At 40.1% G+C, this 26,061-nt stretch overlaps 1 protein-coding gene across 7 annotated transcripts in view; it reads right to left on the bottom strand.

Moving 5' to 3' along the window:
* plekha6 (pleckstrin homology domain containing, family A member 6) overlaps nucleotides 1–26,061 on the bottom strand; it is a 98,387-nt gene that overhangs the window by 3,271 nt on the left and 69,055 nt on the right. For 2 of the 7 annotated variants that reach the window (XM_036558965.1, XM_036558967.1), the window contains exons 7-25: nucleotides 21,608–21,813; nucleotides 20,062–20,508; nucleotides 19,245–19,752; nucleotides 16,761–16,847; nucleotides 15,865–15,918; nucleotides 13,949–14,029; nucleotides 13,167–13,235; nucleotides 12,965–13,045; nucleotides 12,715–12,864; nucleotides 11,628–11,723; nucleotides 9,979–10,090; nucleotides 9,650–9,789; nucleotides 5,058–5,127; nucleotides 4,791–4,885; nucleotides 3,288–3,464; nucleotides 2,947–3,096; nucleotides 2,542–2,675; nucleotides 1,972–2,114; nucleotides 849–953 (exon numbers count right to left, since the gene is read on the bottom strand). In XM_036558965.1, the coding sequence (XP_036414858.1) occupies nucleotides 859–953; nucleotides 1,972–2,114; nucleotides 2,542–2,675; nucleotides 2,947–3,096; nucleotides 3,288–3,464; nucleotides 4,791–4,885; nucleotides 5,058–5,127; nucleotides 9,650–9,789; nucleotides 9,979–10,090; nucleotides 11,628–11,723; nucleotides 12,715–12,864; nucleotides 12,965–13,045; nucleotides 13,167–13,235; nucleotides 13,949–14,029; nucleotides 15,865–15,918; nucleotides 16,761–16,847; nucleotides 19,245–19,752; nucleotides 20,062–20,508; nucleotides 21,608–21,813 (2,895 nt within the window). In that variant the 3' untranslated portion in view covers nucleotides 849–858. The remainder of the gene's footprint in view (nucleotides 1–848; nucleotides 954–1,971; nucleotides 2,115–2,541; nucleotides 2,676–2,946; nucleotides 3,097–3,287; nucleotides 3,465–4,790; nucleotides 4,886–5,057; nucleotides 5,128–9,649; nucleotides 9,790–9,978; nucleotides 10,091–11,627; nucleotides 11,724–12,714; nucleotides 12,865–12,964; nucleotides 13,046–13,166; nucleotides 13,236–13,948; nucleotides 14,030–15,864; nucleotides 15,919–16,760; nucleotides 16,848–19,244; nucleotides 19,753–20,061; nucleotides 20,509–21,607; nucleotides 21,814–26,061) is intronic. The other 5 variants (XM_036558966.1, XM_036558970.1, XM_036558969.1 and 2 more) reach the window with 5 other exon arrangements.

The raw sequence follows: 26,061 nt of genomic DNA, 5'->3' as shown, positions 1-26,061 counted from the left end.
ACACTCTGCTATTTCACACAAGTGTGCTTGGTTTTCCAAAGAGGAAGCGAAATGGTCTGAGAAAGCATTATTGTTCTGCCAGATAGTATAGCCCTAAATTACACTTTTCATAAAGCATGAAGCCCTGCGGAGTTTGATGAAATTGGATCAGGCAAGCTGCCCTTTTAAGCCAACATAGTGCAGAGATTTTTAATTGGAAATAAGCTCACAATCAGCAGAATCAGACACAAGCAGAACCTTGAATCTTTCCTTTGGGCCCTTTCTTAGCTAAAACGATTGAGTGGGTGTGTGATATATAGTTTAATATCATCTATTCCAAGTGTTCAGACCTGAGTAACACTCTGTCTTTCAATAATGAACCTCACTGGACTCATGCTGCTTCTAAAATTTCAGTATTTCTTGATTTTCTTCTCTTTTGGTTTACTGTTCTTTTGCATGTGCTGATTATAAAGGCTGCAAGAGAAGCAGGCTCCAGTCAAAGTAAAAGTAATAAGAAAGCAAGGCCAGAGTGAGTATATGCTGCGTTCGACTCGGAATTTACCATCTCCAAGTAGGAAAAACAAAACACCCCGTCAAGTGAGAATTCCTGCTCAGAAAGTCAGGGAAGTGTTCTCAGTTCCAAGTTCAGCATTATATAATTTATGATAACTTGCTAATTATGGACGTTAAAGTTATCACTCATATCACAAACGTTATATGGCTAGCTTGTTGCTAACAATACTCAAAAATGAAGTAATTCCAAGCTCCAACTTCCCAATTCTGAATTAAGTCGAATGCAGCATCATTGTGCGAGAGAGGGAGTGAATAAAAAAGGGGGGGGGGGCTTTTGTGCGGTGTGCGGAACTCACCTTCACACACTCACACCTTCATGATGTGGGAGGAGTCAGAGAAGTCAGCAGAAGGGGAAGGGGCCGGGTTGGTCAGGGAGACGGGGGAACTGGGGGCGGTCTGGGCTGCAATGCAGTGGAACGGAATGATGGGCAAACACAAACACACACAAAAATAAATAAATAAATAAAACAAATAAAAAAAAGCAAACATGAAATTAAACATGGAGCAAAGGAGAAAGTGTTGTGGACCAGAGAGGGATAAGAAAAGTGTTCTCACGGGACCACAAGCCAGACCGCTAAATGAAAACAGCAGGATGCGTGCTGTTCTAACTCTTAGCTACGAAACACTGCAGGAAATGAAAGAAAACTATAATGACCGCACAATCACAGTCATGATCCTGAGTGTTTCACCAACTATGTTCTGCATCATTCATTAGTTTGAGTTAATATAAATAAGATCTACTTTTGTGTTAGGACTATAGAAAGCTGGCACACATTAAATAAAAAATGCTTAGACAAACTAAGAAGCAGCGATATAAGGCAACAGAATGAGAGGTGCTTCTCTCCAGTTATTTCTTTGTCTTACTGCAGTTGATCATGACCGCTACCCAGTGATATCTTAGATGATCTTGTATGTACGACATGTGTCTTGTATATGACGTCATGGAAGACAAGAGAATCAATGACTTGGGAAAATTTGACTTTCACTTAATTGGCACTAACTACCTTCGCAGATAAGTAAACATACTCTTTCTGTTTAGGTAGTAATATTTAAAACTATATGGACACAGCACTTCAGAGCAGAAGTTACACCACAGTAGTAGGAAATTGTTCAATGAATACAAATACGTATAAATGCTTATGATGGTGGGTTAATTGTCCTTTAATTCCAACAGTATATGTCTACTAAGCCTGTATATTAGATATATATTTTCCTTTTTATTGTGTTAAGGGTATGTTTTATATGGAGAGTGTAACCTCTGCTCTGAAGTGTGAATTTTCAGACAGTGAAGGACAGTGAGAGCTGACAGGGTTGGTGACTGAGAGAATGGGTCAATTAAAGGTCAAGGGAGCCAGGCAGGGGGTCAAACAGCAGGGGTGACGGCTCGCCCGGGCTCCTCGGGGCGGCAGGCTTCCTCACCGGAGAGCAGGCGGCCGCGGCGGGACGCCTCAGCGGCCAGAGCACATGAGATCTCGATGCGTTTCTCCTGTTCATGCAGCTGCTGCTCAGTGTTACCGGAGGTCTCAGCTGGGCCGTCCAATACCGGTACAACGTTCTGCATGCTGGGGGAACAGATAATGGACAGCTACTATACATGACTGAATACAGCAAATAGAAGAGGAGTGCTGTTTCTATGTTTAAAAATTACGAGGAGCAGTCATACATTATTGCTAGCAAAAAACATCATCATTCATCAATCATTCTCAATTTCCAACATGGCAGGTTGCCCAGTTCTAGTGAACTGGTTTGCTTTCCTTGTTTAAACAAGTAATAAGTCAACATCTGTGTTGAATCAGCAGGGAAATCGCTAAACGCGCAACCAATAACAATCTAAATGGCCTTAAACATTAAAACATTTCATTATTACTTTGGTCACATTACCTGAACCCAAATTCATTTCTTTTCAACCCAAACTCATAACCCATGGAACACCACTATGCAGAGTATTTATGTGCAGACAAAAGTAAACAACTGAAAACAGTGGCATACTTTGATTTGGCGATAAGTGTCTTTATCCTCTCCACTTTCTTCTGTTTTTCTCTCTCTTCCTCTGGACTCAGTGGTGTGCTGGGTTCTATGTCCAGAAACCGCTCTGGAATCAGCACTTTCTCTGGGGCCGACAGCTGAACAATAAAAGGACAGATACACATCAGGTCAAAGCCACCTTCACTCTGTTTGCAGGTTACTTTCAATCAATCGTGGTAGATCTGCCAATACAAGGTATTAAGGACAATTTTGGGCAGGGCTTTTGGTGGCCAGGAGGTTTTAAACCAAAGATTGTTCAATTCTAGTTCTATGGCTGTACTGCTGAATGACTGCCTGCCCAGGTGAGTTGAAACAGAGAAGACATGAAACTTTATAAACATTCAGAATCTATTCAGTTGTGTGCATCACCTCTTTGCCAATGTCCAGGTCATAGTGATCAGGCTCCACCTGTCGCCGTAGACGGGCGATCTCCTCTCGGGGAGACTCCACCCCTTCCCCCCTTACAGCCGCCTCCAGGTCCTTTATGTCCACCTCATGGGCTGTCACTCTCCGCCTTACCTAGATAGCGATATCCAACCGACAGAGTTAACCCCTTAAACTCTAGGCTTATTATTCACTTATTAATCGTAAGATTATTTGTCAAATACTACAGTATTTATTACTATACAATATTTATTATAACAATAACAAATAACAATTTTACTAAAAAAAAGGTTATATGTAGTTATGAGTAAGTAATTTGTGCACACCACTCTGTAGTTGACAGAGGGTTTGAAGCCGTCTAGGTGCTGGCTGCTGGACAGATTGAGGCTGCGTCTCTTGTCCCTGACTGAGCTGCTCTGGTTCCGACGTAACCTTTCGTTCTGCTCCTCCACACTCATCTTAGACTTCACCTCGGCCGGGAACACTGCACTCTTTGGCCTCTCCTGTAAAAAAAAAAACAAAAAACATTCCAAATATAACAATCACACTCCAAGTCTACTGCGTACAACTCAGTAGCTGGTGTTCTTAGCAAAGCAGGAATTAAAATATCAAATCTGTGGTTCGCAAAAACCAGAAAACTGGAGCTTTTTTCACTGGTCACCAGTCCAGTAGCAAAGGTTTTACGGTTTTTGGTATCTGCTCAAGATTGATTCCGACAGGATCAATGCTAAAGCTGTTAGTATTTTTGCTTCCAAGTGGTTTTGGTCATATTTTCACATTAGACAGAGAAAATATAAACTTTGCTTAATTCTACATATGATTCTGTGTAATTGTAGACATTTGTGTGTTTGTGTGAGCAGAGAAGAGTGTGCTTTATTATTTTACTAGCGTTAAGCTATTAGCTAGTAAGCAAGATTAATTAGTTAATGCGTCAGTTCAATCATAAGAGAAACAACATTACCTTTTTACATTTACATCTGTTGCAGACATATCCCACCAGATCTAAATTGAGTGAAAATACCCTCTATGTTTAATTTACACTACATACACTATATAATGCACATATTTAGGATACTTATTGTGGCTGTGCTTTATTTGTTTAATTTATTTATTTGTTTACTATTAGTCTTCTGTATTGTCCATTCACACATGCTCCACTTCCATCAAGATGAAAAATTCCTTCTACATATGAGTGTTCTTTTCCAATAAAGGGATTCTTATGATGACATATGATTGTATTCACTATAATGTAATAATAGTAACTTAATGTAATAATAGACTCTAAATCAAAAGGTGTCCAAACCTTTTTCAAAGGGTGTCAGAATGGACCTTATCAAAATACCTGAGGGCTGGTCATTCTCTCCCAAAATATTATTCAGAAATATATTAAATATTTAATATTCAAAATGTCAAAAACACAAACACAGAGAACGCGTTATATTTATTGTACACTACTGAATTTGCTCTGATTTAAAAGCTTCATTTTTTTATTGCCTTCTTGTCCCTTGAATTTTTATTGTCCATGCTAGATTTCATAATGTATTTTAATATTAAGTTCATTATGATCTCTTGACATGTGAGGCACACATTTGTCATGGCTCTTGATCAAAAATTATTCCATCACTCTTGACACTGCCACTGTCAGCTGCACTGTTTGTGTGTTGGCATTCAGTAAATTAATTTGTAGGTTAATTGTAAAGTTTATAGTACTGCTGCCACCGTTAAGTGAAAGGAACAATTGCAACGTATTGGCCAGAGGGTCTGCAGGCAGCATGTGGCCCTGGGGTCAGACTTCAGACACCCCTGTTCTGTGTACTGTGATTACCCACCCTTGAGATGTGACCATTGGGCATTTTCCCATTTCTCCTAGGGATGCCATCCTTGTCTTCTGTGGGAGATTTGGTCCTGGGTGGGACAATACCAACTGCACAAAACAGAAAAGAACACTACGATGATACTGCCTTCGTTCAAAGCTTTGATTAAAACATTTTCATTTAGTCTACTGGTATAAGTATTTGAAACTATGTGCACAGTTAAGTACACTTGGAATAACTTGTGACAAAACTATATATTTCAAACTTTTGCAGGACTCCTACCTTTGTTGGATTGTCTGTCTTGCTCCGATTCATAATCACTGGTCTTTTCGCCCGGTGAGCTGTATTTGTGCTGGAAGGCAGAGCAAAATTAATGTAATGTAAATGTATTTACCAAGCAAGCAAGGCTCCTTATCTTTTTGTCATACTGAACCCACATACTACACTGCATGAAGTCAGTAGCATAATCAAGACTAAGGCAAACTGTGTTGATGCAAGATATCATCTAAGTTCATGAAACAGATTATATAAACAGACTGAAGCTGCGACACTGAAAGAACAGCAGGATGAGTTTCAGATCCCACCATGTACACATCAGTACACAGCTACACACTGTCAATATCAAAACAAAACCTTGTATCTCCAAAATGATACCAATTTAAAAAGAAATATTCTTAACATTAATGCAACAAGATTTTTTTCCAAGCAAATTTAGTTCATATCTACTGACTGATTTGATTCAAATATTATATTTATATAAAATAACAAAAAGAATGGAGTTACGAGGTTTTGATATGACAGTGATGATATACACATAAACTATGCTGGGTAACGAGAAAGTGCTAGTAGGCATGTAGTCCTGCAGAGCCAGATGTGATCTTGTAATGAGAATACACGTTAGGAGCCAACAGGCTTGTTTGCCTGTATGCAGGCCTAAGCAGACGGTGACTGGTACAATATATGCTGGTTAGATTGGCACATCATGATGACACTAGTTATGTTAATTTCACGGGAGCAAAACAACTGCAGCTTTCATAGCTATGCACCACATTTGAGTAAGCTGAGAGATGGCTTTATGACAACAGAGCTTAATCCTCATTGGCTAGACCGGTGTTCTAGTTGATTGGAGGCCCACTGCCCTGAATATTTTAGTAATTTAAGGATCATTAACAACCCCTTACTGTGTTGAAGTGGGTGTGTTAAAGCTGGGAAAGCACTAAAATCTGAAGGGCCATAGCCCCCCAGGACCAGAGTTCAGCTTAATGCTACACCAACAACCATGTAGGTGCAAACTGAACATAGAATATAGAATATCTACTGAAAATAGTATGTAGGCTCTTAAAATGCGGAGTGTTTCTGTTTAATCTTTTGACATATTATTTAATTAACATGTGCTCCTCAAAGAAATTATACACAAATGCTGGCTCACATGGGGTGCAGGTTGTAGCCTGTCTACTACTATTCAACTATTCAAACCTGCCAGCAAGGCAAAGCGCAGTTTAGCTGGAACAAGCCCAAGCATACTAAAGCTTACTAAATTGGAATCTTTTGATCCAAAGCATCAGAGTAGCAGTGATGGTGCACTTGTACATATTGTCCAACTGACAACAAGTTTGTTGTTAGTGCCATGCATGTAAGGTAGCATCACTACCCAAATAGCCACTCACAGCTGAGCCAGAGTAAATACGATGTAGAAAAAACTGGCTGTTATGTTTGTAGACACTTTGCTATGTTTCACTAGATAGCAAGATGTTGTTTTGCTTGTTTTGTAGATTATCTGAACGCTAAATGTGCCCAGACTGGAGAAATGGGGAGGTGGGCTTTAGAAGAAAAGCCTTGTTAGGGGCAGACTTCGCCACCATCTACTATTAAAAGTTGTCTTGAGATGTGTATTCTCATTTGGCAATCACGTCTGGCATCACAAGACTAGTAGTTGTGAAGCAACTAACTGCTTTCTAATGTTCATCATAATAATAGTAGTGTTGGTTGGGATGAGAGCAAACAAAGGGATACCACACAACCTTTGCTCTGTTAATATCCACAAAATGCTTTGATAGCCTGCTAACATTAGCTTTAAGTAATTATTCTCATTACAATTGATCAGAGATGATATATCAATGCCGGGACAAACAGAGGCAAGCAGAGCAAGAGACAGTGAGGGAAGAAAATGAAGCACTGGAGATGGAGATGAGTGAGAGTGAGTGGACAATGACGTGACACCACTGATGGGCAATGATGAAGGGGCAGCTGAAAAGACAAGGCCGAGGGCTGATGGTTCAGAGGGGGCACTAAGACAAAGGACAAAACTGCCTATCTGGAGGGGTTTAGGGGTGGCAATGGCTCCAGCATTAGGGACAAAAGCCTGTTTTCCTCTCGCTTGGATGATTTCCCTTCTCTCAGATACCTTTCGGCTGTGAGGCTCTTCGTCATCCTTGTAGGCGTCCATGCTGCGGAGCCACGCATTGCTGTCGAAGGGGAGGGGAGGGACAGAGGGGGGCATGGACGGGGTAGACTCCAGGGGCTGGTAAGACTTAGGGAGTGGAGGCCGAGGGGGGCCAATGTCCTGGAACGGTAAGGAAGGATGAGAGAGAGAGAGAGAGAGAGAGAGAGGAACAGAAAAACAGTCAGGAAGAAAAAGGCGAAGAAGGGAAGGAAAGCAGAGAGAGGTAGAGAAAGACAGAGATTGGAAGATAAAGGCAGAAGGGGTAGAGAAAAAAGAGAGAGGAGAAAGGAGAGATGGAGATAAAGTAAGAGAAAGAGATATAGAAATGACAGAAAAAGAGTCAAGAACAAAAAGTGAAAGAGAAAAAGAGAGGGAGATAAAGAGAGAACGTGAAAAAGAAGAAACGAAAGACAGAGGAGAAGAGAAAGATACAGAGACGACAGAAAAAAATCAAGAAAAGAAAAAGAAGGAGAGAAAAAGAGAGGAAGAGAAAGAGAGATAAAGCCAAAAAGAGTACGAAAGAGGGGGAAAAGAGAGAGAGAGAAAAGGAGAGAGGTAGAAGGTAGTGAGAGATGAACAGGGAGAGGAAGAGAGAGGGAGGACAGGAAAAGAAAGGTGTGCATCAAGAGGAGTGACTAAAAGCCAGAGAGCGGAGAGGATTATGTGATATTCTGGGTTTTTTTTTATAAAGAAATGGAGCCCTGACTCCTTCACTAAGGTCACGCGCCTCCACCGGCATGCACTGACCTGCACATATGGCACCAACACAAACCTGCACTTCTAAAAATCGAATTACTGCCAGTTGAGTATCTAAGCATTACAAACATGATTATATTTGTCTCAATAAACAAGGTAATTTGTGTTTGGGTATGTGAATATATTCTCTTGCTCAAAAAATAAAATGTGCAGATCAGTTCACTAGATGTTTAAAAAAAAACAAAAAAAAACGGTAAAACCATACTGGAGATTATCTGCAAGGAAGGGATTTGTCTATTAAAAAAACTAGCACTCGCACACAAGCAAGCATGAGAGAAAGCCTAGAGCTAAGGCAAACCAAGGTCACAGGTCACAGCCATCGAGAAGACAGGCAACATGTCATTAGAGCAAAAAGACAACCTTCATGCATTTTGTCACAGTCACTGTTAGATAAAGCTCACTGAATGATATTCATCAGCTGATGAGGTTAAGCAAAAAAAAACTCTGAGTAGTGAATGTAATTTTAGGAAATGTTAAAGTCCTTATGGTGGAGGTTAGCCTTGAGGAGCACCAATTAGTTTCAAATTAGGAGTCCAACTGGGACAATTTACTTAATAGTAATTCAACAAACGGCATGAGATCTGAATCAGGAAACAGCATAATGAATCTGGATAAACGAAATGAAATGAGCAAAGAGTTTTACGCATTGCACTGCGTATTGCATAGTCTTACAATTCTTACAAATGCAGCTTTGTATATACACTCACTGGCCATTATTAGGTAAACGTGTTTTGTATCTGCACTGGTTGATTTCATCAGGTCCACTTCCAGTTGTTTAATTATACCACAGGACCACCACTGAGAAGGTATTATTTGAGTGGTGGATTATTCTCAGCACCACAGAATGCATCTGAGAATAGTCCAACCAACCAAAAACATCTAACCCAACAGCGTCCTGTGGCCAGAAACTGACAACTGATAAAGGACTAGCAGCTCGGTAACACAAACTGTGCAGCAACAGATGACCTAGTGTCTCTGACTTTACATCTACAAGGTAGACCAAGATGGAAGGTGTGTCTAATAGAGTGGACTGTGAGTGGACTCAGTGTTTAAAAACTCCAGCAGCACTGCTGTGTCTGATGCAATCGTACCAGCGCAACACTCACTAACGCCACTGCCATCTCAGTGTCGACGCAGGTCTGAGAATGATCCACTACCCAAATGATACCTGCTCAGTGGTTGTCCTAATCGGGGTCCGGACCATTCATGAACAGGACAGTGTGTAATTGTAGAATTACATGTATATAGTACATAGTAATAGGACCTGATAAAAGATACAAGGACATTAATAAAATGGCCAGTGAGTGTATATACATTTGTACCGAATAAAACTCTAAAATAAACCTCACTAAATTCAAAAGTTGAGACAGCATTAGGCAGTGTTCACAAAGGCATTTCCTATCCAACGAAGTGTACTGGTACTATTGATTTCAACAAGAACTGTGCAGTAATAGGCAACAGACACCAATATATGGAACTGCCTGAAAATTATGATCTCTTAAACTTTTGATGGAACATATTAAATTCATGTCAGTCAATAGGACATGAACTGGGGCGAAGCTTCAGATAGTCACATCAGTGTTCAGTGTGAAGACAGTCTAATGCTGTACTGATTTGCATTGTATTGTGTGATATCATTTTGTGTTGTGTGATATTGTACTACACTGCAGCTTACCTCTGTGGCCAGCTGTTTTGTGGGTGAGGTCTGCGAGCCAGGTACTGGGGAGAAAGGGCTGAGGGGGCTGGTCAGACTCACAGAGCTCAGGGGGCTGGCTGGACTGTTCGTGCTGAAGGAACCAGATGTCCCACTGGCTGCTGAGGACAAAGAAAAAGCTCAACAGGGAGCGGACGAAAACAAAAGGTCTCTGAATAATTCAACTTGCGTCAAACGCAGTAATAACTTAGTATAGTTCCGTGCTCCGATGCAGAAGTCGATACTATAAATAAGATTATACCAAGGTCTGTGCAAGCTAGGCTGGTGTAGCCTGAGGACAGTGGGCTGACCTCTGTGCTTGGCTGTATCTGTGCCTCGGGATGGGTTGTTCTTGTGCAGACCCTCGAGCACATCCTGAACCCTCCAGAACTCTCTCTGCAGGTGCTGGTGGACCAGTTCACTCTGGGAAAAGACAGGAGAAGACTAATTTTTGAATAGCTGTATGCAATTTCAGATTTATATTACCTCTTTTTGTGTCAAGGTCCTAAAGTATTTAACTGAGAATTCCACAGATTTTTCAATATATCATCATAAGTAACGCACTTAGATGTCAACAAAGTCACTTAGAGTGGTTTGACGTGAGACGCACCGTTGAAGAGAAACTGAGTCAGAGCTGTTCACAGCAAAAATTTACATTATAAACAAAAAACTTAAGTACAAATGTAGCTATTTTATTTTATAGTAAATGAAATAGCTACATTTGTGGTGAAGATATTATGGCCCCTGGGTCCTATCAGCACCACTGTAAAGAAATTGGAGTTGGTAAGTTTCTCTACAATGCAATATTTCACATCAAATCACCCTAAATGACTTTGTTCACATCTCAACAATTGAATTACACTGAAATTATTAAAAATCAGTGGCATTCCCCTTCAAGACCTTTTTAAAGGAGCAGAAAAATAAAAAAAAATGTACAACATTTTCTCCTTACCCCAAACATGGTCAATCAGCCAAGAAGTGTTTGTTCCCAAGTTTGTTTTGTAGTTTTGCTAGAGCTAGAGCTAGGAGTCTACTCAGCAAGCATCATGCAAACCTGCAATTGCTATGTAATATGACATAAGCATTGCTTATGTGGTTTCTGACACTGTTTTACATAGTGTTAAATATAAAAATGGACACATAAATGTTGCAAAAATGTCATACAACATAAGAAACCAAATAAACAAGTCTATTTGAGATTATTTAACAACTCAGCATAGTTTGACGTATGTATGTGATGACTTAGGCATGCAGTTTGCACAACATACAGTATATTTGTGGGTATAAGCTTCCATTATTTGTTAGCTACATTAGCCTCAAGAATCAAACATACCTTGGCTGATCGACCACGTCTGTAAATAAGTCAATGAGATTCTTCCCCAAACTCTTCCTTTATCACAAATAACCAGTTACTCAGAGCATGTAAACTCTCCATTTAAGGCATAATCCATCATCAATATCAGCAGCAAACACATACTTTATTCATAAGCGCTGTCAGAAGCTTCAGGGAGATGAGTATTGATGTTCATGAATTAGTAATGAGAGACTCATATGCTAATCAATATTTAATTATATGTAGAACTTCCCACTGAACTGTGAAGATGTCCTTTTTTAATTATCCAACATATTAAATGTGTAATTTCCGTATAATAGGTTTCTAATATTACATTTCCCCATCATCAAGGTCAGTTCAGTAGTGTTTCTTATTACAATAGCATTCACTGTTCTATTTAACACTCCGAGCCAACCGTATTAGAGCTGTTACAGGAAGCAATCAGTCACTGGAATTAAACTGTCATGTCACTGCAAAAACACAGTTCATTAATGAGCAGGCCATTTAAAAGAGATGATACAAACGTGTGCTCATAAATAAATGACTAGGCTTAAATGGGAAATCCTGAAGAACAAAGGTCTGAAGTCATCAGTATGAGTTTAATGAAGATGATGATGATGAGTGTACCTGTCCTCCAGAGTTAAGTTGCTCCCAAAGGTCACCATGAATAGCGTTCACCTCGTCCTCCAGAGCCTCAAACTCCATTCTGGATGTAGTCAGAGCCTAAGAAGATCAGGGTTTAGTTTAAGCCTTCTACAATGACCATAAATGAGGGCACTTAACATTACCAGAACGGGCAAAGTTTTTGCAAAAATGCACACTTTCTACTATTCATTTTTAGCACTGTAATCTCTATGGCCATAAAGTCATTACTATGGACCAGTACTGCTCTACACTGCTACTTTTTACTAAGTACTTTTTGCCCCTGAACTGGGGTGTCAAATTCAATCCTACAGTCAGCAGCACTGATTACATATACACTACTTAGCACTTACTGTAACACAGCTGGCTCAATATTATAGGCTTGTTAATTAGTGTTAAAGCAGGGAAAATAGTACAGTGCTCTGTGCACAGTGTAAGAATGTGACACTTTAACTTTTTACACTAAAACACCTTAAATACTATAAATAATTTATAATTTACTATAAATAATTTATAATTTAATATTGTAGGGATGTGAGAAGTAGAGGTGCTGAGGAGGCTGCAGCCCTCCCAGATTGCAGGACTGTTTAACTGATAAAAGCAATAACAGAGAAATAACAAAAGAAGAGAACTTAGAATATATATATATATATATATATATTCTATATATATATATATATCCATTTTTTGTCAAAGATTGTAATAATCTCCCATTAGATGAGCACATGCTTATGGGTGTGATACAAGTGGGTTCTGCACATCTTATCAACAATTTGACTGGTCTACACTCAGCTCTCACACGTCAAGGAAGAGAGAGCAGAGGCAGCAGCATCCGCATCAGCGGTTTCCGTGTTGATCACATGTGCATATTGTCGTCTCTAACCACATTTTAGCATGTTATGATACGTTTTCATGTAAATTACCAAATAATAATAAAAAAAACTTAAAACATCAACCCGCATCCCTGTAATACTGCATTTAAACGTAATTCTTTTACTTCATTCTTTTTTATCTCCTCTGTATTTTGTTCTTAATCTCTCTGTAAAGCATTACTACTTAGAGCCTGGCTTACGCTGGAAGCTTGCGAGAGCTCTCCTCGGATGTTGATAAGCTGGTTCTGTAAGCTTTCTTTTTTCAGCTGCAGCTTCTCCAATGCCAGCGGCTGAGTCCTGTACAGTTCCATCTCTTGATGTGTGGCCACCAGCGCCCCCTCCAGGTTATCCTGCAAAGTATAAAGACAGGCAAGCAGGAGAAGAGGATTATACAGAGTATGTCCTCTCTAGAAGATGATGTGTGGAGGTTAAAAGGAGGACTTAGCATACCTTATCCATCCGCAGTCGATGAACAACAGTCTCTTGTTCCTTCAAAAGCCTGTTCTGCTCACATAAGCGACTCAGCAGTTTCTACGCACAGAAAAAACACAAGTCAAAGATGGGAAATACCTACTTGATCACAGAGATGAAGAACACCATCAGGTATTGTGTAAGTTCCTGATTATGACTATAGATCAGGGGCAAGCCTTACGCTGGTCTCAATCTCATTGAGCTTTAGTGTGGGATGCAGATCCCTGTAGATATCATGGAATGGAGGCACCTAGAACAAGAACAGACGAAAGGCAAAATGAAATTAATATTTGAGTAGTCTTTACAACAAATTCACTAAATTCAACATTCAGGCACCAACGGTACTGACAAATGTCACACATACAGAAAATTAAGCACTTATTTTATGCAGCAGCACAAGCCATTCCCATATGCTGTGCAAATGATTAGCCCCATTATGAAAATACAATATGCTGGTTCATGGTCGTAGTGTTAGTTGGTAGAAGATGAACGAGATCACAGATATGACACATATACAAACAGCACAAAGTTATGGAACATACAATGCTTGCAAAATGAAGAATGTGACACAGAACATGGCTACCAGAAATGGAACTCGATACGTGGAAATGAGGTGAACCAAGAAACACAGCAACACAAAAATAAAACAGACATTGACATGGCTTCACTTGGAGCAATAAGGAAAAAGAAATTACAACCTTTAAAAAACAGCTATAAAAGCTATTCCTGCAACACCACCTAACATCCAGCATGCCACGTTACCAAAGAGCAAGGGAGAGAGCCGGGCTCCATGTTGGTCACTGGGCTTTTCCAAACTCATATCAGCACAGGATTCATTTGAGCTTTGGCAAGGCTAGCGAGAGGCTCAAATGAGAGCCTGTGCTGGGAGATATGTTGGACAGGGCCCACTGAAAGAGTCATGAACAGGAGCCTGCCTCTCTAAGCCACTCCAGTCTCTCTTACTTGTGAGAAAAGCCTTGCGCTTGGAGAGGAGCGCTCAACCATTCGGGTTACCATGCCGATTAGGTGATCTCCCTCCATTACCTGGGAGCAAACACACTGTCATTTACTGAGTGTCTTTTTTGGGCTGATGTGCCAGGCAGCTGAGGAAGCCATGGTCCTTAAGCAACTCTCACTGTAAGTGCTCTGATTTGGGATTAAATTTTTCTTATCTTTTAAAAATTTACAATGAATCCTTTGGCCATGAAGTGATCATTTGATAGTTTGGCAATCATTTTTCCCCTTATCCCAAATTTTTTCGTTCAGCCAAGACATGTTTGGTGTCTGAACTTCTTTGATTTTGCAATAAACTACATAATGCTAATGTAGCAATGGAAGCTTATGGTAGTAACAGAAGCTAACAGGTAGTAACGGAAGCCTATGGGTACAGTTGTTAGGTGCCTGATTTTGGACCTCCATTTCTGAGCTCTGTTGTCCAATTGTTACTGTTGACAGGATGTTAAAATGTCTAAGTGACCCTCACACTTAAAGCATTCCATATGTTGAAGTTCAGGTCTTCCAGATTTGACAGACTGTAGAGGGCACTCCCAAGTGAGTCCACAATGAATGGGTTCCTATGTAATCCATTTGTGTAATTAGTCTGTAAATGCATTTTTATACACAAAAATGCACTCATTTTTACAGAATAGCAAAAATATTGAAATATTTAAATATTTTAAAGTATAGAATCCTGGCTTCCAGGTGGCTGCTTCTACAGTTTTTAGCCACGCAACATACAATGTCAGAAACCACATAAATTAGTATTGATATGCTCGGTATAGCTTGAGACAAATGTGTGATGGTTTAGGCATGTAATGTGTGTGATGCTAACAGTTAACTCAAACTCCTACTTGTTAGCTACATTAGCTTCATAGTTGTGGTGCAAAACTAAAAAAGCAAAACTTTAAACAGCAATCATGACTTGGCTGGTTGACTACATTTGAGGTAAGGGGAAAATTGTGTAAATGTTATTTTTTACCAAAACATTACTTTAAACACTGACAAACCCAAACCCAACTAGTTTCCCAGCTAGAAATGTTTTGTTCTAAAACTGTTCTGAGAACATTACACCTACTGGGAGTTTTTTTTGTGTGATGTTCTGGGAGCATTCTCAAAAACATCATCATGTAACATAATCTGTGGCCATGACAAAATCTTCAAAACATCCTCTGAATGTTGCAGTTATAACATTATGTCTTAGTTAACATGTAATCTTACAGGAACATCATTTGAAATGATAAAAATCCTTAAAATGTTTTTGAACATCAGATTTTCTTTAAACATTGTTAGAACTTGTATGTAATGTTAGTCAGAGTTATGGGAAAATTCCCTGCTAGCTGGATTAGTGTTCTGCACATATATTAGTACTTCTTGAGGACAATGTCATTTGAATTTGAAATGAGCAGCCACACAAAGGGGAGGAGTCTGAGAAAGACAGTGATAGTGAGGGTGGCACTGTATGACACAATTGCGAGTGAAACAGAGTGTATGATCACGTTGAACACAGCCTGAAAAATGTCCACTACATTTCAAAAGAAGACTCCAGGTTTTGCTTCAGTCTGTCTGCTATATTTGCAGCATATGGTCACTGACCACGAACAGTAAATTATACACCTTCATTTAAAAAAAAAATGACTGGAGTGCCCACTGACTTCTATTAAAAGAGGTTTTCTATTGTTAAGTACAGGAAGTGCTTTCAAATTATTGACTGTGGTGACTGACCATACGGTGCAGATGAAGGAGACTAGAATAGGTCAAAAAATGCTGGAGAACTCCTTTAAGATTCCTTGCTGTTATTTAAACAGTGCAAAGGTTTAGTGCAGCTGTGCTGTGTGCAGGGTTTTTGTGCTGGCTGTGCGATGCTTGGTTAAGCCACATACCTGCTGATCAAGATACTCCAGGTTTCTCTGTAGCTGGAGGTCTAAAATATCCTCCTGGAGTAAGAAGCAGCAGCAGCAGCAGCGGCGGGAGCAGCAGCAATATTGAGGCCAGTCAGTCACACCAGAAGCAGCACACAGCACGACCACGACAGCAGAGCATCCCCACCACACACATACAGACAGACAGACAGACAGACAGACGCACACACAGACAGACAGACAGACACAGATGGACACCAACAGTTACAGAGTGAAATACAGAGACATAGTACAACACAGAGTGAAATACAAATAGGGAGGGAAAGAGAGAGAGAAGCGGGGGAGTGTGGGAGACAGAGAGGCAGACACAAAACAGGGAAAGAAAGAGGGAGAGAGAGAGAGAGAGAGAGACAGAAAAAGAGAGAGAGAGAGAAGAGAGACAAAGGGAGAGAGAGAGATAAACAGACAAAGAGGGAGAGAGATAACAAGACAGAGTGTGAGAGAAAGAGGGAGAGAAAGGGGGGAGAGAAAGTGAGGCAGGGAGAAAGGGGGATAGAGGCAGACATAGAGAGAGAGAGAGAGAGAGAGAGAGAGAGAGAGAGAGAGAAAGGCAGACAGAGAGAGCAAGACAGAGAAAGAGAGTGTCATACAGAGAGTCAGACAGAAAAACAACAAAACAGCAACACCACACACAGATATCAGGGCACACAAATACACACAAACACACACACACACACATACAAACACATGATCAGTTGTCAGTCAAACACCTCCACCAGCAAAGCCACCGCAAACAGCGTGTGTGTAGTTCAGACTGCAACAAGCCACGTGCGTGGTGATGGGTCTGTAGCAACGTCTATCATAAACTGACTGAACTAAGTGTGATTATAAAGATAAACTGAATTACTGGAACGTACCATTTTGCCATGTAGCGAGGGAGAGGCTGGGTAGTTGTAGTGATGCATACTTTGACTGAGAGACCGCCGATCTCCAGGAAAATCATACTGAAAGAAACAGGTTAGAAAAACAGAAAATGAGTTAACCATGGAAGTATATACTGTCTACAAAATATCCATCACATTGTCAGTAGAATCTGTAACACTTGTACTACCCGATTAAGACGTTCAGCAGTACATTAGGTTGATTTAGAAGTGAAGAACATTTCGAAACATTTTTCATTTAAAACTAAACTGGCTTTACAGTATGTTCAGTGCAGACATACATATTTGAGAACTGACAAAATATGCATGCAGGCCATTTTTTTACATTAATCAAACCAGGGAAATCATTGAGCCTCTCAAGGTTAAAGGGTAGGTTTACACGTCTAATAAGGAGGAGGTTTTAGCGACAGAAGCTAGCCCAATTGTGTGTAAAGACTGAATAATAAGCCCAGGGGTTAAGGGGTTAAGTACATGGGAATAGCACGAATTAGCACGCTCTCCAATATTGCTCTTGTAAGCTAGAAAATAAAAATTGTTAGCAATTATTGAGGGGAGTTTCCCTTACAGTCTTGCATGAAGAGTGAAGCTACACTTTTTTATGTAGCTAATTAGGTGTTGCTCGTTTCAAACCCAATTTAAAACAAATTCAGGACAGTAAGTGAAATGCAAATAAAAACAGAAAACAGTGATTTGTAAATCCAATTTGACCTATATTTAAACAATAGCAGTACAAAGACAAGATGTTTTATCTGATTAACTTTTTTATCTTATTAACAGTTTAAGACTAGGAATATGAAATGGTCAGAAGACACTTTAAAAGAGATCATGCTTGGGTATAAAAGGAGCACCCAGGAAAGGCCTAGCCCTTTATGAGCAAGGATGACTCGCCACTTTGACAGAAAAATGCATTAGCAAATAAATCTCCTGTTTAAGAACAACATTCCTCAACAGGTGTATGTAGGGATTTTAGGTATTTCACCCTCTATGGTGCATATTATTATCAAAAGATTCAGGGATTTTGGATCTGAGCTACCAGAGCCTGCCAAACATGGTGTCAATGGAGTGGAAATCTGTGTGTAAAAAAAAAAAGGCCAAGAACCACAACTGAATGTCAGTGACTGCAGTGACTACAAATGGCACTGCATTAAAAACCGGTATGCTTCTGCGATGAATATTACTGCATGGGCTTAGGAATACTTTAACAAACTGCTTTCAATAAACACTGCACATTGCAAGTCATGCCCGGAAACGCTGCCAACTTCTCTGAGCTTGAGCTCATCTAAAATGGACTAATGCATAACGGAAACCTGTATCGTGGTCTGGTGAGTCAACCTTTCAAATTGTTTATGGAGAAAATTTATGTTGTGTTCTTTGGGACAAACACCAAAAAAGACTATTTGGACTGTTAACAGTGTGAAGTTTAAAAGTCAGAGTCTGTCGTGGTTTGGAGGTGCATTAGTGCCCGTGACCTGTAGATTTGTAAAAGCACCATTAATGCTGAAAGATATTCATTTTGGAATATATGCTGCCATTTACACACTGTCCTTTTCAGAGACGTCCATGCTTATATCAACATGACAACACCAAGAAACATTCTGCATGTGTTACAACAATATGGCTGCGTAATCGGTGGGTGCAGGTGCTGGACTTGCCTGTCTGTTTCCTATTGAAAACGTGTGGTGCATTATGAAGTGCAAAATATGACAACAAAAACATCATACGGTTGTGTAACTGAAGAAGGTCAAAAAATTCCGTTCTCAAAACTGGATCAATTGGTGTCTTTAGTCCCCAGACATTTATTAAGGGCTGTTTATGTACTCCTGTCCAAACTTTGGAATGTGTTGCAGGCATCACACTTGGAATGAGTATACATTTACCAAAAAAAAGTTCACAGGGTAAAACATCAAATACCATGTTTTTGTATAGTGTTCAATTTAATACAGATCAAACAGAATTTAATAATTAGTGGTTTCTGTATTTATTCCCATTTCTCATACTGTCCCAATTTTTTTGGAATTGGGCGTTACCTGGAATATGAAGCATGCAGCACCCAACTACAGTACTGTGCAAAATTCTGAGGCCAGCCAAGAAATGTATTTGGGAAATTGTGTTTTTATTTGTAAAAAACTCTACATAACATTAGAACAATACATAATAATAAAGAACAAACATGAATTTCTCTTTTTCAGGAAAGATAAGCTTATCTTGTGGGATGGTTAGAAGAACCCAGATTTGGCCCCTCTTTGCCTCATTGCTCCTTAGCAATCATGTGGGTTTGTTACTCAATCAGACACAAGTACTGGCCTACCTCAAGCACAGGTTTGGAAATGGTTCCAATTTGTTGTATTAATGGTTATAAACATCTGCGCCCCAGATAAACAGCTTTAAGTATCAATTTCTCAGTTGGCCTAATTTTCCCCAGTACTCTAAAGACCATCAATTAGTGGTAATCAAACTTACTTTGGGGGAACTGAGGGATCTTCGCAGGCCATAGACAGAGGGATCAGCATAGACTCCTTCCTCTCTGAGCCGCCCCGGCACTCTGTCGAAGCGAGTGCTGGGTGACCGTGCAGGTGAGACAAAGTTATGGGGTCCTGGTGAGTACGGCCCTCCTGAACAAGAAGAGGGCGAACGGGGTACGGAGCGTGAGCGCGGCTGAAGCGAGAGACGCCTCATGGAGCCCTGAGCTGACTCTAGCTGAGAGTAGTACCCGGGGTGCGAGCCAGGAGGTCCCATCCACTGAGGCTCCCGAGGTGGAGCATAAATCACGCCGTCCCGCAGCGACCGCCGCTTTTCCTCTGCTGTCCAGCGCAGGGGCGTCCGGTCATATGCAGCTGACATGGAGCAGATGCTTTCAGGACGGACGCCAGGAGGATAGAGGGGGTACTCCTCTACATAAGGAGGACCACCGTACATGCCGTAGTAGTCAGCTGACATGCCTCGGTTCACTGTGTAGTAGCGTGATGAACTGTAGAGGAAGACAGGAAAGCAATAATTGGGTGAACTAAACATTTTCCAGAGCACTTTATTATAATCTTTTGCACAATATTTTAGGTGTCCATTATGCTGTGGGCAGTTACATTAAAAAAAAAAAACAATGGTTTTGCAGCTTCTTCCATATGTGAACTGTAAAATTTTATACAGACTTAAAAATGTCACCGTGTTTACACACTATAAGAAGACTTTAAGTGAAGAAATGTCTATTTTCCATGATACGTGCCCTTTAAAAGCCAAACATCTCCTTTCCTAGTTTTCCTACCCTGCTCTCTCTCCTCACCTGCGCAGGTCCTCCTGAGCGGCCATGCCTCGCCGCTGGTTCACCCACTGCTGGAGCTGGGTCATGGAACTCTTCCTCTGAGCCAGCCTCTCGGGTGCAGTCCTGGGCACAAAGCCCCTCCGCAGCACCACATTCTCCTGGGGCTCAGGCTGCACCTCCCTCACCTCTCTTATTTTGTCCTGTGACGGATAGCCAGAACCGTTAGGTGGGCCGTAGCTACCCCATCCATTGGGATGGTGAGGAGGCGGCCCTCCCCTCTCCCCCACGTCTGGGGGCAGGGGAGTAGTGAGGGTGGGAGTCTCTCTGGTGTCCACTCCATTGACACCATGTTTGGCAGGCTCTGGTAGCTCAGGTCTTGGGGTATCATCACCATTGTCCTGTACTTCTGGTCTTTTTGCCACCATGATGTGGTTCTGTTCTTCTGGTGGGACTGAGTCTGAGTTTGGCCTGCAGAACAAACAAGGACACCAAAGGTCAGGTCAGAAACTGCTACTAGGGCATGTAAGTTACAAGAGGGAGGAATGGAATGAACAATGAGAGAATATAATCAGACACGCATCTCAAAACTGCTTTGCTGGATCCAAAAGTGGATGGTGGTGTTCCATATGCTGTCAATGTTTCATGATTCAAATAACATGATTTAATGTTTTCACTTGATTCCTAGGCTACTGCCTAGGAATTACATTAACGGTGCTAGCTTGCTAATATTTAATATGTGGAATCAAGTGGTAAATTTGAACTAATCTATGCTATGATTGGTGGCATTGAACCTAACTTTTCAAAACTAGCTTACAAGATATCAACTACTTCTTTGAAAACAAGAAATCCTTGCTACTTGTTACCGTATCTACGTTTATTTGCATTTATTCTATGGTGTTTTTTTCTAAGCAGAAGCACACTAACTGCCAAAACAAATGGGTTGAAATTAATTACTTTTAATCTGATGGCTTCTAACAAGGGGCTCAAGTGCCTAGGACTTAGACCTAGGCCTAGGACAGTACTATATATGGGAAATCAAGCTCCTTGGATGCACAGGTATGCCTGCATATACACCAGTACACCATTACCTACATGTGATTACAGCAACACAAAACAAGTGAACACAAAGTCCTGCACACATGCGCATTTGTTCTAGAATTAAGTTAAAAGGTAGCAAAGCTTAACAATATGACTGTCTTTTGAGCAATAACAAACAATACAACATGTACCAACTATCCCATCTGCCTACCTTTACGCAGATAAAACCACAGGACAGAAACAAACAGGCTCTCGCAGGACAACTTCAAATTTGCACGCACTTTTATTTTACGTTCAACTTGGAATGGCGAAACTCCTGCCTTATTTGAGAAGAGCCAGCACAGAGGAGAGATGTGGCTCTCTGGAGTTACATTTGATCTCATTTTGATTTTTCACATAAACCAATGCCACATAAATGGCATGGCATAAAAATAGCATGAATGCTCCCCTAAACTTTTTACTGTTTTCAGGGGATCTAAGCTCCCCCCCGAAAGCTGATTCTGTGCATGTAAATGTAGTGCATGTGTACCTATTTGGGGGTAAGATGTGGATCCTGGCGGCCTCACTCATGGCTTGGATCCACTCCTCCTGATCCTCCAGGCTGTCGGCACTGAAGTAGTACGTACGAGTGCCGGCGTGTTCTACCTGCAAACAGAAAGCAATACTGCCCTTAAGGTCTCCTCCTCCCTCCTCCTCGTCCTCCTCCTCTTCCTCGTCCTCTTTTTCAAACCACACCTGAAAGAGAAAGAGAGAGAAAGAGGAAGCGATTAGTTTCCAAAACTGTTGTCCTGTCTCCATCCAGCCTTAACATTGGCATGACAAACACCGCATGCAAAACAAGTACAATGCATGCCAGCTCTGTGCTCATGTCCCAACACATCTCAGAAATTCATGGGAATTGCATAAGACCAGCTGTAAGTCCATGATAATAGCATAAGCCAAATAATAACGTAAGCCAGATGATAACCAAGCATGTACAGATGTGTTATTGAAGCACTTTTTTTGTAAAGGCCATGCATCTGGGGCCTATCTTACAAAGCAGGATTTCATGCTGAGTCACATTTATTTTTAGTTTGATCACTTTTTACCTGGCTATATCAGCACTGTAACTTGCTGTAAACCTAACCCGCTCAAGGGCAGGTAAGTTTGGGACTGTATTATTAAACAGCTCAAGGTTGGCCTCTGCTCTCTGATGGCTTTGGGCCTTTTTTAAATTCTTCATAAGTTTATTCTATAATTTATTCGTAACAAATAATAACATGAAATTCCAATTATGTTACTTGAAGCACTCAGAGATGGTATTTTAAATCTGTATAATGTTTTTAGAATTGTGAATAACTTATGATTATAAGTGCTTTCTAAACATCAAAATGAATGTACACACTTGTGTTACTACATGCCACCAAATATTTCATGAAAGATCATTATTAGAGCCGCATGAAGCAAAAAAAAACGTATTAAAAAAAAGCCGTATTAAAAAAACATCGCTACCAAGTTACAAAGCATTTGCAACGGCTTATGAATACAGACTTCATAGAAAGTTTTGCCAATTTCTTTTTCCCTCTTTGATAAACATGCAGGTACTCTATCTATACGTAATGTGCTTCGTGAGACAGGCCCGTGATTTGAAGCATTTGGGCATTAGCTCAGTAACATATCACCACCAACCTTAAGCATTCACATCTGCAACAAGTGAATCCTTTTTGTGGATTCATTACACATCCTGTGGAGGTTTAATATTTCTGACAATAGGTAGTCTTGATTACAGCAGTCTTGAGTTACATTAAGAATTCTGTCTCAGAGGCGTTTTATTTGCCTACCACCAGCTATGTAACATTATATACTGGGAGATCAAGACAGGTTTTAAGAAAAGGGTGGCTTCAAAACATGCAGGACCAGACTTGACGTTTGCACTGGACAGTGGCTGATAAGGGACTGATTTATTCTATAGTTATCAAAACTGTGCAAGCGAGTTAGCACACACTTTCAAAATTCAATGTGATCACAGCTATGTGTACAGTGTAACTAGGACATATCCTTGGAATGCAATGTGTTCAACCAAGCCTTTATCAGTATCAGTGTCTAGAATGCAAATCTGTCAATCTGGTCTCGTCAAACAGGATCATGCAGGTGCAGAAGGTGAGCGCACACTAAAAAAATACCTACTAGAGAGAGCTCATCTCTACAGGCACAGACCAGCTCCCTCAGGGGTCCTCAGAGGAACGGGTGATGAGGAAAAGAGGGGAGAGACTAGGTGAGGAAGACTGGGTCAGACATGAAGGTCAGCTTTAGGGTCACCTAGCAGGTTAGGTGTGGTCTGGACAGTTATGAAATCACGGTGAACTCTGTCAGCTATGTTAAATCAGTTGTTGCTGTTATGCTAGTAGAGTTAATATCCTGTAAAAGAAGGCAGTTAGTTGATTTGTGACATTGTCCATGGTTATTGCATTTGTGTATGGTGTAAACAGCTTCATCTCAAGTGTGCATCCACTGTTAAAGGGGATTTCCACTGAATTTCTGATGTAAACAAAGATGTAAACAAAGTCATTCAGAATGTTTTGATATGAAATGCACCATTGTAGGGTTATTATAGTTCACGGTGGTCATAGGAAGCAGACTTCCAAAGCACTTAATGCCTCTAAAAGCTAAAGCACATGAAAGCTATTACATGAAATGGTTTTGTTGCCTAATGCCTGAGACACTGCTTTATGGTAGTCTCATCTGTAGAGTAGTTAGAGATGAGATTTTGGCTTAAAATGTATTTTTTAAAATATGTTCCTATAGTACATGCAGGATGTTTTAAGGCAAAATCGAATCTGTTACTGTTTGTGTTACTTTGACTTTAAAACTGAAATAAAACTGCTAATCAAACAACATCAAAGAAACAATGAATTCAAAACAGGCTGTTTTTACAGCTTAGTTTCCCTATGTGGACCATATGGACTGGCTACTGAAAGGTATATTTTGAAACTTGAACATATTTTGAAAATGTTTATTTATAACTTTCAAACCCTATATATCAAAAAAGTGTGTTTTTTCCATGATAAGGGTCCTTTAAGGGTTCTTCCTACAGCTTTTGCTTCATGTAGATGTTCTTTCACCTTTAAAAGGTTCTTTGCACATCTCATTTACAGAAATGGTTCTCTATGTATTGAAACATTCTTTAGGAAACCAAAAGTGGTTCTTCTATGGCACTGCACAAAAGAACTATTTCTTGCACCTTTACTTTTAAGATTGTAGAAGTTTCTTTACAATGCTCCACTTTACATCAAAACAAACTTGTTTACAACTCAACAACTGAATTATGAAGAATCATTACAATTCAGGAGAATTCCAAATTCAATAGTGATCATTATGTTAATTTGAGTTCATTCAGGTGATTTAATCAAAGCATAAGCACACATACACACTGCAGTTCAGATATTCCACCACATGGGGGCAACACAGACTTTCCTGAAACAAATGCTGCACATGGAAGAAACTGATGGGTTGAAAAACAATGAAATTCAGATATGTGGCCAGGACATAAATATTCCAACCATGACCTTGCATTAACTTCAGTAAGATATGGCGTTTCTTTCAAGAACATCCTTATTGATGGCAATGTATTTTATCGTAGGTACTGTTGACATTTCACTCCATTAATCTTGAGCAAGACACCCTGAAAACAGCTACAGTTAGTCATCTGAGGGTGCGCCAGAAGCAGTTTCATATACACAATGAATCAGTGTAATTACACCACAGGGATGTGGCCAAATCACTTTTATAGCACATGAGCAAATAAGCTTCCGGAAGCATTAGCGTATTTTCCATGCAAAACAAGACGGGCAATGTTCTTAACTTTGAATAAAGCTATTTGTATCAGTTCAGAGAAGTAATCCTGATCTTTCTAGAAGTTTAACGTCAAGGTGTGGCTCTAAACAGAACAACTGTGCAAACTGTACAGGATCCCAGATAGCACAATGAGAAGAATGAGATTTTTCACTCCTACGCTGTAGATCGTTAAAAGGTTTGGCTGCACTCAAGATGACTCCAAATCACTTGGACAAAAATAACACCACTTAAAACCCACAGCATCCCGGGCCAGCATACGATTCTTCCTCAGCCCACCGACTGATCTGCATGTGTGTCTCATTTCCTGTTCATATCTTTCTCAGACAACTGTGCAAGATGCACTTCACTAGTTGCTTTCCTTTTTGCTCAGATACGATCCATCCATGGCCGAACTACATTGATAGGGGCGAGAGGGCCAAAACAAAAGTCATCTCAGGTGTTTGAATTCACACAGTAGCCCAACTTAGAGAATCTAAAGAAAAACCGGTCATACATGAAATCAGCTGGCCTTGCCACACTCCTACAAGCCATCTTCATATTAAAGACTTCCGCTCTTGTTCTTATACACAAGGCCTCCTCCACTGCCTCCTTTAACTGCGCTAGTTCATTTCAGGGCTTATAAAACTGAGCTGACATTTGGTGCTTGGGTAACTTTCTATGATTACCAAGTCCATTAACACATTCATAACAGGTTGTCATGTATTCATATAAATATTTATAAAAATGTTCGTGTAAAAATTAATATCTAACAAAGTGAAAACATCTTAAATCTAGTCAATATATCAAATATTTCTAATCATGAGATTGCTGTAAGAGTGTTACAGTATTGAGTAGCTTATTTCTATAAGACATTTTACCCATTTTGTCCCATTCCACAGGCAGACGATTTTACTTGTTTCAAACATACTTTTTCTAAATGTGCAAAATTATCTGCATCACCTCTCAAAACAAGCAAAATGATCTGCCAATGGATTCTCTGCTATTATCTGTAAACAAGTTGTACTTGTGAGATATATAGACTAAACTTATGTTCCAAAGCAAACTAGTACTAAAACTAAAACCTTTTCTGTGTTACATTACATTATATTGGCACATTATAACATGTTGCATTATGTACATGGCAATAAAGTGTAATTCATTTAATAAATC

The sequence above is a fragment of the Colossoma macropomum genome, unplaced genomic scaffold (genome assembly GCF_904425465.1).
Source record: "Colossoma macropomum unplaced genomic scaffold, Colossoma_macropomum, whole genome shotgun sequence".
In the NCBI taxonomy this organism is placed as follows: domain Eukaryota; kingdom Metazoa; phylum Chordata; class Actinopteri; order Characiformes; family Serrasalmidae; genus Colossoma; species Colossoma macropomum.
This window is presented reverse-complemented; position numbering and strand designations above follow the sequence as displayed.